Source organism: Balaenoptera borealis (assembly GCF_965194805.1).
Source record: "Balaenoptera borealis genome assembly, chromosome: 18".
In the NCBI taxonomy this organism is placed as follows: domain Eukaryota; kingdom Metazoa; phylum Chordata; class Mammalia; order Artiodactyla; family Balaenopteridae; genus Balaenoptera; species Balaenoptera borealis.
The window spans coordinates 78,915,963-78,930,683 of NC_138877.1; the positions used below are offsets into that span (position 1 = coordinate 78,915,963).

At 49.4% G+C, this 14,721-nt stretch overlaps 1 protein-coding gene across 9 annotated transcripts in view; it reads left to right on the plus strand.

Annotated features, from left to right (window-relative positions):
* Nucleotides 1-14,721, plus strand: part of ATP11A (ATPase phospholipid transporting 11A) — a 125,599-nt gene that overhangs the window by 92,285 nt on the left and 18,593 nt on the right. For all 9 annotated transcript variants that reach the window (XR_014237106.1, XR_014237107.1, XM_082365838.1 and 6 more), the window contains 8 exons: nt 2,779-2,882; nt 7,219-7,400; nt 9,138-9,389; nt 10,526-10,700; nt 12,828-12,930; nt 13,184-13,329; nt 13,882-13,941; nt 14,404-14,531. Coding sequence is in view for 7 of the 9 variants with exons in the window: in XM_082365838.1 (XP_082221964.1) it covers nt 2,779-2,882; nt 7,219-7,400; nt 9,138-9,389; nt 10,526-10,700; nt 12,828-12,930; nt 13,184-13,329; nt 13,882-13,941; nt 14,404-14,531 (1,150 nt within the window). In the remaining 2 variants the exon portion in view is untranslated. The remainder of the gene's footprint in view (nt 1-2,778; nt 2,883-7,218; nt 7,401-9,137; nt 9,390-10,525; nt 10,701-12,827; nt 12,931-13,183; nt 13,330-13,881; nt 13,942-14,403; nt 14,532-14,721) is intronic.

Below are 14,721 nucleotides of genomic sequence, written 5' to 3' on the forward strand. Positions count from 1 at the left end.
CAAGCAAAGCTGCTGCCCTGAACCTAAACAGACTCAGCCTGAAGTGTGACCTGGAGAGCTGTACGTCAGCAGCGTCCTAACACCCAGGTCGAGCGGATTTCATTTCCGCAAAGCGAGGTCCCTTAACAGGGCTGCTTGAGCCTCTTGCGATGGGACGGGAAATGCCTTATTTTGTCTCCCAAGCCGGTTGAGGACATCGGGAGGTCGCTGAAGGCCCGTCTTTCAGCCAGGCCCTGTGAAGTGCGCTCCGCGAGCTGGAGCACTTGGGCGTCTCAGAGCTGGCGCTCGGATTCGCGTGGCCCCCTCGCCTCCAAAACAGGCTGTCAGGTGTGACGGCTCCTCCACCGAGCCTTGCACCAGTGGGCGCCGTGGACATCAAGTCCTTGTGTAAATGCTGCCCCGAACACGTGGCCGCAGGCGCAGCAGGACACGGGAAGCACGCGGCCCGTCATGTTTGGAGACGAGTCCCCTGGGCTGGTGCTCCCCATGCTGTGCGCTGGCAGCGCCGGGTCCATCCAGGATGAAGGCCTTCACCCGCGCAAGGTCACACCATCAGTCTTTCTCTCTTGTGACTTTCCCCCATACAAACGTGAGTCATGCTTGAGACAGTCCGTGAGCCGGCGGTCACGGCCACAGCCTCGGGAAGCAACGCCTCAGCTGGTCACAGACCATCTTCTGCCCCCTCTGCCCATTCTCCTGACCCGCCCCGGCACAGCGCTGGAACCGAGGTGTGGACCGTGGAATCTTCACAAGCAGCGACACTTCCCGTCAAAAGGAGCGTGGCTCAGCCTGGAGCAGGAGCTGGGTCACGTGAAGGACTTACCTCCTCGGCATTCGCGCCGTTAGAAACCCCTTCCTGGAGGGGAGAGGCCGGGCCATCAGAACCCCGCAGGGCAGCAGTGAATTCTCAGAGACGTTGAATATTTAACTAAACAAGTTGTTGTCTAAGTAGTAATACCTCCCCGGCGATGACCCTAAAGGCACTGACTGACAGCCTCGTGGGCAGGACGGAGACCAGAGCCCCTGCGGCCCTGAGCTTCTGAGGATTCTCCCCGAGAAGCTACTGCAGCCGTGGCAGCCACCCAGGTCCCACGGCGCTTGGCGTGGGCCACGGTCACCTCACCTGCGTGTTTGCACTGCTCTGGAGTTCTAGCTTCCTACTCGTTTACGAAACTGGAAAAGCAGGTCTGCAGCTGGGGCCCAATACTGTCTGCTCTTGTCCTTTGCAAGTTAAATGTTGCCTTCCACTCCAGATGTTTTCACGTCAGAGGCTCTGCTTGACCAAGTCTTTAGGCTGAACACGTCCCACGTCTACGGCGGGTACAGCGGGATGACAGGTTGAGACAGTAGAAGATTTAAGTCATTCACAGGGCGTTACTTGGAGTCATCTGTGATTTTTCTAGAAAAAGAATTACTGTCCAAGAAGGTATCACCACTCAGAATTGTCTGGACCACGAAACTTGTTTTATCCTATATCTGATGCCGTACGTTCAGGCATTGCCTATAGCAGTCACGGCTGGTGGCGGGCACGTGACCAGGACTCTTGGGTCACGGCCTGAGGGTGTGCAGGCTTCTCCTGGGGATCGGACTCACTCCTCAGATTCCCACTGGGGGCGGCGGCGTGCTGCCGCTTCTTTCCCCGCTCAGCCCCACGTGTCCCCTCCGCATGCCTGCGACACACATTGCAGACGCCATCCTTCCTGGCCGTAGGTGGACGTTGCCCTGGGTTTAATTCCAGGACTTCCGTGAGCGTGAACCGGGCCGTGTTCTAAGTGTTTCGCTCCGTATGTTGCAGAAGATAGTTCTTTCTGGGACCAAGGACGGAGCCACGGTGGGCTCCGACGCTGCCCCTGAGTTCACGGGCCCTTGTGCAGATCCCCGTGGGGACCACCGGTTCTGGGCTCCCCAGCCCTCGCCCCGGCACTGTGCCCCCTCCTCCCGGCCCCTCCTGGTGCCCTGGGTTTGGCTCCCGGGTTTCCTTCCCGCGGGCCGGCAGCGTCTTGGGTTTCCAGGGACCCACCCCGGCCCGGGGCTCGGTGTGCGTGATTTCTGTCTGATGACAAGTGCTGAATAGATCCCGGTCCCAGCGGCAGTGCCCCCTCTCTGGCCCTGCAGCCGCTGTGACAAGCCCCTTGGTGCTTCCCCAGCAGAGAGCCACGTGGTTTGCAGGCCAGAAGATTCCTCGAGAAACAGGAGCCCCGGTGCCAGCGGCCTGTGGGTCAGCACGGGCGCCCGCAGTTTTGTCGGAGCCGAGAGCTTCCTGACCCGTCTGGACGGGAAAACCTTTCGCCTCGAGGGGGGAGGAGCGCGCACCCCCAGCGCTGAGACGTGTGGCGTGACCGGGCAGTAGGTGTGGGGAGGATCGTTCGGCAGGTGTTTCCCGTCACTCTTGGTCACGCCCGGTGTCCCAGCAGCTCGTTACCCCATTTGGGGTCGGCCACGCCCTCTGCGTCCGTACCCCTCGCTGGTCCCGAGGGCATTCGTCCCTCACTCACATCCTTGCCAGGGAGCAGGCGGAAGGACGGCCAGGAGCCAGTTTCGCTCCTGGTTCCTGACTTTCCGGAGATTCTGGGCTTGTCGGAATAAAACGAGGCTTTGGCGGGGGCTCCGTAGCTTTGACGTTTTCCTGATCTTACAGGTTAACTGGTAGTCGACATCTCCACGACAGTCTCAGCGCTGGTATCCCTGGTTTTGTTTTTAATAAAAGCGTCATTTGAAAAATAATTTCGTCTTCCCCATAGAGTGATTAAATGAAAATCTTCTTTTCTTGTTTTCTAGGAGAAATTTATCTGTTTTGCAAAGGAGCAGATTCTTCAATATTTCCCCGAGTGATAGAAGGCAAGGTGGACCAGATCCGATCCAGAGTGGAGCGCAACGCAGTGGTGAGATGCGGGCGGCGGCCTCACGCCTCTTCTCCCTCGTGGGGGGCGTGTTCCTGCTGGGTGCCACGTGCGTGCGCCGTGGGAAGCCTGGCCACGTGCCCTTCGGCGGGCACCACCCTCCACAGCCCTCCGCTGGTGTTGGGGGGTGAGGGCGTCCAGAATGACAAGCACATTGTGATGGTCTTGAAGAAAATAGATCTTTATCCTGAGGACTTACAGTGATTGGCGCTTAATGCTTTCCCTTGTGACCTGTTTGGTTTTCTTCTCACATTTTGTTCTGAAGTGAGTGCTCAGTCTGTTCTAGGCTCATCCGAGTTCTTACGTCATCAGAGCGTCATTCCATTTTTTGGCTGAATGATATTCCATCGTGTGGATGCGCTACATGTGCCACACTGTGTTTATCCATCATCTGTTGGTGGGCACTTGGGTTGTTTCCACCTTTTGGCCACGGGGAACAATGCTGCTGTGAACATGGGTGCGCTTGTATCGTCTGAGTTCCTTTGATCACGTACCTAGGAGTGGGATGGCTGGGTCACCTGGTAATTCCAATATGTTTCACTTTTTAAGGAAATGCCAGACCGTTCCCCAGAGGCTGCACCATTTCACCTCCCCACCAGCAGTGCGTGAGGGCTTCAGTTCCTCCACATCCTTGCCAACACTTGTTGGTTTCCATTTTTGTTAACTATAGTCACCCTGGTTAGGTATGAAGTGGTAACTCATTATGGTTTTTATTTGCATTTCCCTAATGACTGAAGATGTTGAGCACCTTTTTATGTGCTTATTGACCATTTGTATATCTTCTTTGCAGAAATGCTTATTCAAGTTTTTTGCCCATTTTTTAATCAGGTTTTTTTCTTGTTGAATTGTAGGAGTTCTTTATATATTCTGAATACTAACACCTTATCAGATGTATGAATTGCAGATATTTTCTCCCAGTCTGTAGGTTGTCTTTCACTCTCTCAATAGTATCCTTTGATGCACAAAAGTTAACTTTAATCAAGTCCAATTTATTTTTTTGTTGTGGCCTGTGCTTTTAGTGTCGTATTTAAGAAACTGTTGTCAAATCCAAGATCATAATTTGTCCCTATGTTTTTTTCTTTTTTCTGAGAGTTTTATAATGTAGGACTTATATTCAGGTCTTTGATCCATTTAGAGTTAATTTTGTGTGTGTGGGACAGGTAAGGGTCCAGCTTCACTCTTTCACATATGGATGGCCGCTTGTGTCAGGACCATTGGTTGAACAAGACTTCTTTCCCTGTTGGATGGTCTTGGCATCCTTGTCAAAAATCATTGGGCCACATGTGCAACTGTTCATTTTTGAGCTCTCAGTTCTGTTCTGTTGGTCTATGTCTGTCTTTACACTAGGACTACACCGTTTTGGTTACTTGTCCCTTTCCAGTGAGTTTTGAAACCAGGAAACATGAGTCCATCCTCCAGCCTCGTTCTTCTTTTACAAGATTGTGGTCTACTCTGAGTCGCTTGAGATTCCACGTGAATTTTAGGGTGGGTTTTCCCATTCCCACAAGAAATGCCATTGGAGTTTTGATAGGGGTTGTTCTGAACCTGTCGATCACTTTGGGTGGTGGTGTCATCTTGGGATATTAAGTCTTGCAATCTATGAACACAGGATGCCTTTCCATTTACTTAGATCTTCTATGATTTCCTTCAGCAAAATATTGTAGTTTTCAGTCTATGAATCTTTCACCTCCATGGTTTAACTCATTCTTGGGTATTTTAATCTTTTTGATGCTATTGTAAATGGAATTGTTTTCTTAATTTCCTTTTGGGATTGTTCATAGTTAGTGTATAGAAACGCAACTGCTTTTTGTGTGTTGACTTTGTATTCTGCACCTTTACTGAATTCGTCTTTTAGTTCCAACAATTTTTTTTTTTCGGTGGTGGTGGAATCCTTAGAGTTTTCTACATATAAGATCCTATCATCTAAGAACAGAAATAACTTTATTTCTTCCTTTCCAACTTGATACCTTTTTTTTTTCTTGCCTGATTGCTCTGGTTAAGACTTCTGGTACCCTGTTGAATAGAAGTGGCAAAGGCAACCATCCTTGTCTTGTTCCTGCTCTTAGGGAGAAAGTTTTCAATCTTGCCCCGTTGAGTATGATGCTAGCTATGAGTTTCATATATGGCTTTTATCAGGTTGAGGAAGTTCCCTTCTATCCTAGTTTACTGAGTGGTTTTATCATGAACAGGTGTTGGGTTTTGTCAGGTGCTTTCTTTGCATCTATTGAGATGATCATGTGAGTTTTTCTCCTTTGTTCTATTTATGTCATACATTACATTGATTGGTTTTCATATGTTGAATCACCCTTGCATCCCTGGGATAAATCCCTCTTGGTCATGTATATAATCCTTCGGACATACTGTTAGAGTCAGTTTACTGAAATTTTGTTGAGGATTTTTGCATCTATGTTTGTAAGGGATAATGTTCCATAATTTTCTTTCCTTGTGAGGTATTTGTCTGGCTTTGTTTGTATATCAGTATTGTTTTATAAACAGTGTCCAGGGTTTTAGTAATACTTCGCAGGAAGAATAAAGTATTTCTACTCCATGTTTCCGCAAGGGGAAGTCCCATAGCTGCTTTTAAAAGCTAGGTTCTATTTATTTCTGAAGTTTCTGCTGACCGTTCACACCAGCTCTGTGTTCTGGGACAGCTCTGAATTACTATCCTCGTAAAACCTCTTTCTTACTGTGCAGTTTTTCTGGCGTGAGAAGGAAGTCATATACCCTGTGCGTTTCACCTCTTAGGAGAAGCCAGAGGATCTGTTCTGTAGTTCAAGTTCATGTCTCTGATCTGTAACTTGATCACCATGGATGCTTCTGATCCAACTTCAACCACTTAACTTTTTTTGGCAGAAGTTACTGTGCCAAGGAGTCGGGGGTGAAGTAAGACAGTGCCAGCGGCCTGAGAGCTCCCACCCCACAAAGGAGGCAGGCAGTCAGGAGGCAGCGAAGTGAGCGGGGAGCGGACCCGGGAAGGATGTGGGGGAACAACAGCATCTCTACGCTCTCACAGCTCAGGGGTGGGGAGGGACCTGCCTTCTCAGAGAGAGGCGAGCGGGCTGCTTGCTTGCTCCCCTCTTGACGGGACTCAGCACCTGGACGGTGGGCGGTCACGGAGCTCAGAGCCTTCCCAGAGTGTCGGACACACAGATGCTGCTTTTGTCCTGCTCCTTCCCAGGGGCTCCCTTCCTGCCTCCAGGCTTCCGAGAGCTCCTGGGACAATAGGAGCTGTTAACCCGACCATGATCCTTCCTTCGGCTGCATCTGGAGGTCGGAGAAAATATGAGAGATGTGACGCGTTCTCTGCGAGTTATGGGACATTAGAATTCATATAGTGGAAAACCTTCTTAAAATCTTAGAAACCAGTGTTCTCCCAGAATTTGGACTGATTATGTAGGAGACTCTGGCTCATTTCAGGGGATCAGTAGAGTTGGGGCTGAAGGAACAAGGGAAGCAGAAGGGGATCATCCAAGGTCGCCAGTCGGGCCATTGTGATGGTTGCTTCATTGTGACCGAAGGAAACGTCCGTTGACAGAGTGAAAGTGCTCCGTGTGGCGCCTTCGAGACCCCAGCTTCCTGGTGCCCTGCCGGCTGGTGTGCTTGCCCTGTGTGCCCTGACATCCAGAATTAGTCTTAGGTTCTTATTTTACTCTCCCGTGGACCCGATAGGTTTGATCAATAACCGTGTGGTTTTCCTTCAGTGAGACCCAAATAAGATCAAAGTGTTGGCACAAACACCCCACGTAAAGCATCACTTTAGAAATATCACTTGATGGGACTTCCCTGGTGGTCCAGCGGTTAAGACTTTGAGCTTCCACTGCAGGGTGATGCTTTAGAAATATCACTTGATGGGACTTCCCTGGTGGTCCAGCAGTTAAGACTTTGAGCTTCCACTGCAGGGGGCGTGGGTTCAATCCCTGGTCAGGGAACTAAGTTCCCACATGCCACGTGGTGTGGCCAAAGAAAAAAGAAATGTCACTTGATATTTACTATAAATTGCGAATTGCTATCCTAAAAAAGGTTAACTCTTCATTTGTCAAAATAAAAGAACAAAGTCTTATCTTTCGACGGCCCTGGTTTATATTTTGTATTCCCACGCTTACTAGTACTAGTTTGAAAACTTTATAATCTACCATGATTATGTATATTTAAGGTGGATATGCTTCAGTTGCAGACGACCAGCCCTTTGAGGGTGGGTTGGTTTCTCGTTCTCTGGTTAGTCACTCTAGCTGGAGAGGGGTGTCGGGAAAGCTTTGGGAAGTGATATTCAACAGAGTGACCCTCGAGTTCACGTTAAGTGCTGCTTTGTGTCCTGCAGGAGGGGCTTCGGACCTTGTGCGTTGCCTACAAAAGGCTCATCCAAGAAGAATATGAAGGCATCTGTAAGCTGCTGCAGGCTGCCAAAGTGGCGCTTCAAGATCGGGAAAGGAAGTTAGCAGAAGCCTATGAGCAAATAGAGAAGGACCTTATCCTGCTCGGTGCTACGGCCGTGGAGGATCGGTAAAGGCTCGCTGTGCTTGTCTTCAGAAATAGTCATGTGGCAGTGGGACAGCAGGGACTACAGGGGTGCTGCGGGAGGAGCCCCACAGCCGGTGTCAGCCGCACCCGGTGAACGCGTTCACGCGTCAGGACCGGGCAGGCCGCTTGGTTGCCTAGGGTAATAGCACAGGGGGTCAGCCTGTGCTATTGTGATGTTTGACTTTCCACGAATAAAAGGCCTGAAAGTCACACTTCCCCAGAAGAAACCAGAAATGATCCGCATTTTCACACCATATTAGGAATAGTCAAGCTATAAGGCTATGTTGTTCAATTATTCTTTAGAATGGAATCAATAACTAATCTGTTCCTAAATTTGTCACTAGTTCTTTCCAAATACGAGTGTAAACATTTTAGATCTTAACATTCTCAGTGTTTTTGTCATCACTCATTGAAGGAATTAATGAAGTAGAATATTGCAAAAACTGACAATAATAGCTGGTAAAATTCCTGGGTCCTTGGAGGAACTGGGGAGAAGGGAAGGCTCTTCAGGGCGGAGGGATCCTCGCCTGCAGAGCCGAGGAACCTCACAGGGGTCCTGGGAGCTGATGCACCCGGCGGGGAGCTGGCACCTCAGGACATTGAGAGTAGATCCCCGGGGATGGGGGGGAGGGGAGGGGTTGGAGTGATGATATTTGATTACAAATTATTTCTTTAAAATCTCTAGCCAGCATCTTTACAGACCACGCTGGGCCTCGGTTTCCTTTTTGCAAAAAAGGATGAAATGAGAGATGGTTTTTTCTGTCTCTAGAATAGTACGATTGTATCACCTCCAGACTTGGCCTGGGAAGTTTACCCCAGAATCTAACCCGAGGCTTCCAGGCAGAAACCAGATCCTTCCCTTTCCTTTCACTCAGCACTGGACAGAAAAACAGTACATCGCTGACACACATCTGTCAAAAACTAAGACTCTAAAATCTAGAGAACACAGCAGGCCCCCAAATGAGGCAGACATGGTTTTGATGCCAGACCTCCGCGGATGGCAAGACAGCCTGACCGAGATCAGGAGGGCCATTTATCCTCAGACTTGTCTTGTGGCCTCGGCAAGCCTTGGGTTTTCCACACGTGGACCAGGGTCATAACACAGTCCTCGTCCTGCAAGGTTCTGGCAGAGACAAAACGTCGCAGGCGAGTGCTTCCCGCAGCATCTGACGCGCGGCGAGCCTGTGACGCCCCTCAGCCAGTCCCAGAGCCGCAACTGGCGTTGCACGTTCTCTAGGGGAACCTGGGCTCCAATTTGATACGTGGCAAAGTTAGAGCAGTTTATGCACAAAGAAAAGGTGGTGAGTGTCACCTCTTTTCCAGGTCCCGTTTTTCCCTGGTTAAGACTTTTTTGGTTGGCGGTTATGATGGGCCTTCTTATAATAGCGTAAAATCCTCTCTGAGTAGCAAGTCCCACCAGGCAGAAAACTGTGTGCTCGGCAACTGTTACTTGCACAAGATGCCATTTTGTTTCTTAATATTTTATCCCTGCGGATTTTCTGGTATTAGGAAGTGTTTTGTTGTAAAAAGTTAATACACAGCTGTAACCAGCTTCAGGTCCTTTACAGTAAATCACGAGCCAGCACCGCGGTGCTTTTTAATTTGGGGGCAAAAAACAGAAACAGTTTAGTAGATCACAAGTCCTTGGAATTCTACACTTCGGTTTGCTGTGTCCACGCTGACGTGTGTGTGTGTGGTCCCCCGCCCCCCGCCCCCCAGGCTGCAGGAGAAGGCGGCCGACACCATCGAGGCCCTGCAGAAGGCGGGCATCAAGGTGTGGGTGCTCACGGGTGACAAGATGGAGACAGCAGCCGCCGCCTGCTACGCCTGCAAGCTCTTCCGCAGGAATACGCAGCTGCTCGAGGTCACCACCAAGAGGCTGGAGGAGCAGAGTCTGCACGACGTGCTCTTCGAGCTGAGCAAGACCATCCTGCACTGCGGCGCCAGCCTGACCCGCGACAACTTCTCAGGGTAGGCAGGACGTTTGCAGAGGGACAGGCAAGCTCCGTGGGCAGGGCCGTGGCCTCAGCTCCCTTGTGCAGACGTGGTCCTGTCCTCTGGCCTCTAACAGCATCCCGTGGTCGGGACCATGACCAGAGCTATTTCTCTTTAGCAAGTGTGACGTGCCTTTTTGCTTCAGAGCGGTGTGTGTGTGTGTGTGTGTGTGTGTGTGTGTGTGTGTGTGTGTGTGTATGCTCACTTGCAGACTGCTGGCTGAGGATGCAGAGACTTGATTCATGGATTTACAAAATATCGTGCATGGCATGATTCCCATCTGCTTCTACGACGCTTGGGGGCTGCATCGTGAATTCCTCAGGGCATCTGCCAGAGCAGGAGGGAGAAGTGAATAATGCATGGTCGTTTGTCGATGAAGACAAAACAGTGTATGCCCAACAGTGGTTTTTTCCAAGAATATTCACCAATTTATTCACATTTTATCAATGCTGTCCTTGCTGGTATTAGATGCATGATCTAAGATTAGATTTCATTTGAATCATTTCAAATTTTCATTAACTTAGGTAAAGCAAAGGCAGCTCTCTAATCATATGTGAATTTAAAATTATTCATTTATAAATAGTACAACGATATTTCCCTTTGCCCTATCTGCAGAATTCCTTTTGGGGATTAGAGATACTCCTTGTAATTCTGAAACCCAGCAAAGAGAAATATTACGACCATGTTCTTTCCAAGTCATGTCACCCGGGCAGAGTAGCAAGGAGGTATTAGTTGTAACAATAAAGACTGTGGTTGGCTGAGGTGGCCAGGCAGTTCGGGAATAAAGGCCGATCTCTTCCATAGCGGGATAAACGCTCTCCTCCTGTTGCCAAGTACCGGAACACGCCCAGGAATCCACAGTTGTAACCGTTGTTCGCTTTGCCTCAGTGAAATGAGGAAGTTTAATTCACACACAATTTTAAAATGTAATCAAAGGCCTTACAGCCACTAATCTAGAGACTGTATTATTACTGACAAAACAAGAAAAACCGGTTTCTTAATCCTTGATCCTGAATGTGTAGCATCTATAGATATCCCAAAAAAGTACGTAGTCTTCTCAAATCTCTGCATTTAGTTGTTGAGTAATTTCTCCGGTTTGTATGATCTAACAGACTCTCAGCCGATACGCAGGACTACGGTTTAATTATTGATGGCGCCGCGCTGTCCTTGATAATGAAGCCACGTGAGGACGGGAGCTCCGGCAGCTACCGGGAGCTCTTCCTGGACATCTGCCGGAACTGCAGCGCCGTGCTCTGCTGCCGGATGGCGCCCCTGCAGAAGGCCCAGGTCCGCGCCCGCCGGGAGCCAGCTGGGGACCCCGGGGGGAAGGGGGTTACGTAGTGAGAGCCATTCATGAGCCCTTACAGCCTCTGGGGTTTTTTTAAATCTAACAAAGCACCTCCTTTTAAAAATGGAAGCAAAAATGATAGAAATTGAAACGTGAGACTTACTTTGCTCGCTGTGGTTAGTAAGCGTTGATGGAATCAAATGGATGGCCCTTCCGGGTACAGAGACCAAGGGAGATGTTCGTCCCACCTCTCACGTATACAGAACTGTATCAAGGAGGTAAAGCCGTCTGTAAGAGTCTGTACGGAAGCCGGGAGGGAGGCAGCTGCAGTCAAGCACCTACTGTGTGCCGATTGCTGAGGCAGGTGCGAACCCACCGACCCTCACGGTAACCCTTGAGGCGAGGGAGGCTGTGCTAATTTTAGGAATGAAGTACCTAAGACACAGAAAATCGGGAGAACCTGCCTGGAGGGATGATTTGGAAAGTGGCCGTCCGAATCGGCTTCCACTCTGTCAGACTCCGAACTCACGTTCTGCCCATTGCACCACACTCTTGTGGAAACACCACCTGACGTGTGTTTTTTTCTTAATGTTTTTGTTTTTGTTTTTTTTGGCTGCGCTGGGTCTTCGTTGCTGCGCGTGGGCTTTCTCTAGTTGCGGCGAGCGGGGGCTACTCTTCGTTGCAGTGCGCGGCTTCTCATTGTGGTGGCTTCTCATTGCAGAGCACGGGCTCTAGGCGCGCGGGCTTCAGTAGTTGTGGCTCGAGGGCTCTAGAGCACAGGCTCAGTAGTTGTGGCACATGGGCTCAGTAGTTGTGGCTCTCGAGCTCTGGAGCACGGGCTCAGTAGTTGTGGCGCACAGGCTTAGTTGCTCCGTGGCGCGTGGGATCTTCCTGGACCAGGGTTCAAACCCGTGTCCCCTGCATTGGCAGGTGGATTTTTAACCACTGCACCACCAGAGAAGCCCCCTGTTGTGTGTTATTAAATATGTTTTAAAGCATATGGGATACAAACGTGAGCACGTGTGCCTTTCTGGTGTTGGTAAACCTAAAACGGTCCCAATTCTGTAAACCACATTTTAGATAAGGGAGATCAGTTTCTCTTGAGTTGCTCGTGAAGGAAACTGTCAGCTTCTCAGACTGACCTAGTGCTTAAGGTAAAATACTGAACACCATGTGCAAAGGGGTCATTTTTAGCATCCTCGCATGCATGCTACACTGATCTGCCACGTGACAGTGTCACTAAGCATAAAACACCGGCATCGCCCTGGGGTGATTCTCAGTGAAGAGAAGCAGAGTCAAGAATTCATGTACATTGTATTTGGGATAAAAATGGTTTTATTCCCGACTGTCCCTCTTAAGTGTGTGACTCTGAGTAAACCTCGTATAGTGATGTCCAGAACAGAACTAAGGGTGTCGTTTGGTCTTCACATGTTACTTGGTATTTCTTTTAGGTTCTTAACTGACTTTCGCAAACTTTAATACCAATTAGTGTCTCAGTCTTGAAACAAGAAGACAATCCACACATTTTTTCCTCATCTTTTCAGTCTTACATCGTGGAACCTTATACTTAGGCACATAAATAGGAAAAAAAGACTGTAAAGACACAGACTAAAAATTTGGAAATTATTCATCGCATTGAGTTGTCAGATTTGGTTCTGCACACATGACAAATTTGAAAAGTAAATGAACAGTTTATTTTAAAAAATAGATGCTTGAAACCAGATAGCTTGGAATAGCAGTATCTTCTAACGGAATGCAGCGTTCACATTCCGCCCCGTATATTTAAATCTGTTTCCCCCCACGTTTACGTAAGGAGTGGAGCAGCCCCTGCAAATGACTTCCCGGATTTCACTCTCCGTCCTGTTTGCCCACCGGCCTGCTCAGCTCGTCTTACTACAGTCATTTCTTAGCTGCTTTTGCTTAAGTGTGTTTCACTTTCGACGTGAAAAAGATTTTATCCTAAGTGGATAAAATAGACTGCATATAGTAAATAATTCACTTTTAGCACATAGTTGTTTCATTTTTCCTTGGCTAACTTTACATCTTTGTCGTTTCTGCCTAGTTAGTGAATGACCTTTGCAAAAATACAACAGAGACGATAAAATCTGCACTTACTTCTTTTCCAGATTGTTAAGTTAATCAAATTTTCAAAAGAGCGCCCTATCACTTTAGCGATTGGTGACGGCGCCAATGACGTCAGCATGATCCTAGAGGCCCACGTGGGCATAGGTAAGCCCCTCGGTTCTGCTTCCCTGCGCCTCTTGGTAACCCGGGTTTATCACGCAGCTGGACGAGAAAGGACACAGCCAAGGCAGGGCCATAGAATTCAGACACACGTTCAGGACACTGTCTGTGACACAGAGCGTTCGTGACTGGAAATCCGACAGTCACGGTTCCGCCTCGCCCCGTTTTGCCTGTGTCCGTGTCCGCCTGCGTGGCGCTGAGAAGGGCTTTACTCAGCACACTCACTCCCTTCTTGTAGGCATCGTTGGGAAGGAAGGTCGCCAGGCTGCCAGGAACAGTGACTACGCGATACCGAAATTTAAGCACTTAAAGAAGATGCTGCTTGTTCACGGGCACTTTTACTACATTCGAATATCGGAGCTTGTGCAGTACTTCTTTTATAAGGTAGGAAGGCTTTCCTTTCCCCTCTCACCGTCTCAGAGCGTGTGACCGTCTGTCACGATGCCCCGAGGCTACAGGGCTGATTTGTCCGTGGATAGAAGTGACTGTCAGAAAGGAGGGGGTAATCGTAGGACCACGGGAGCAAACGCCCAGCTCTGTTCGCACAGTCTCAAAACTGAATGTGGAACCAGTGAGATACGGGCTGTAAAACGCTTGAGGAAGGGGCATTCTTTTATAGCTCCTGGAAGTAGTTTCTTCTTCTTTAATGCGGTTGCATTCTTTCCTGTCTGTACTGACACGGACGTTGCCTCCTCATTTGTCTGCCACAAGTTTCCCTTGAGTCTGTCTGATCTCAGGGTGACCAGAATGGTCCTGTGTGCACTGTGGGAGCCCCTGAGATGAGCAGAGAGTTTTAGAGCCATTGCCCGTCTTGCTGGAGAATGTGGGGCACTTTGCCCAGGTAGAGTGTGTCACGTGGCCAAGCTCTGTGACGGGATAGAAAAGTGACACCTTACAATGTGCCCTTGATTAACAGGCGTGTGACTTGTCTTTCAGAATGTCTGCTTCATTTTCCCTCAGTTTTTATACCAGTTCTTCTGTGGGTTTTCACAACAGGTGAGTCCTGAGGCCTGAGGTCGAGCTCACCTGAGCCTTGTCCCGCTTCCCCGCGTGTGTCTGTGGTGGGTGGAGGGTGGACGGTAGGGCCTGCAGGCCAGACGACCCCGTTCCGTCGCTGATCTGCTTTCATCTGAAGCACCCGGGACCAGAGAGAATCGAAGCTTGGAGGTGGCGATCAGAACTGCAAACTTTTATGCAACTTTCTGTTGTCGCAGGTTTGGAATGGCAGGACCGGGTGGGTCCGCTGTGATTTTAATCCAGACTAGTCGACATCATGACACTTTGAAAAACGTCTTTGTCCTTCTGTATCTGTAGAAAAAATGGCCCAGTGTGCTTTTAGAATGCTCATGTTTGTGGGCCTTTGTAAATGAAAACTACATATGCATATTGAGACAAATTATCCGGAAATCTTGTCAAGATGCCCGGGTGCTGTTTTCACGTGGCTTTTCGGTCCTGCAGACCCTGTACGACACTGCCTACCTGACGCTGTACAACATCAGCTTCACCTCCCTCCCCATCCTGCTGTACAGCCTGATGGAGCAGCACGTCGCCATGGACACGCTCAAGAGGGACCCTGCCCTCTACAGGTACCTCAAGCAGACAGCCGCTGTAGACACGGAGAAGGACCGGGCAGCCCTACCGCGAATCCAGATAATACTTGGTTGAAGTACTTAAAAACCAGACGATTCAGTGTCAGCTGACACACTTGCTTCCACAGGAGATTCTTCAAGCAGGAAGCAATGTAATTTAAGTGAATATACTCCAAATTCAGACAGA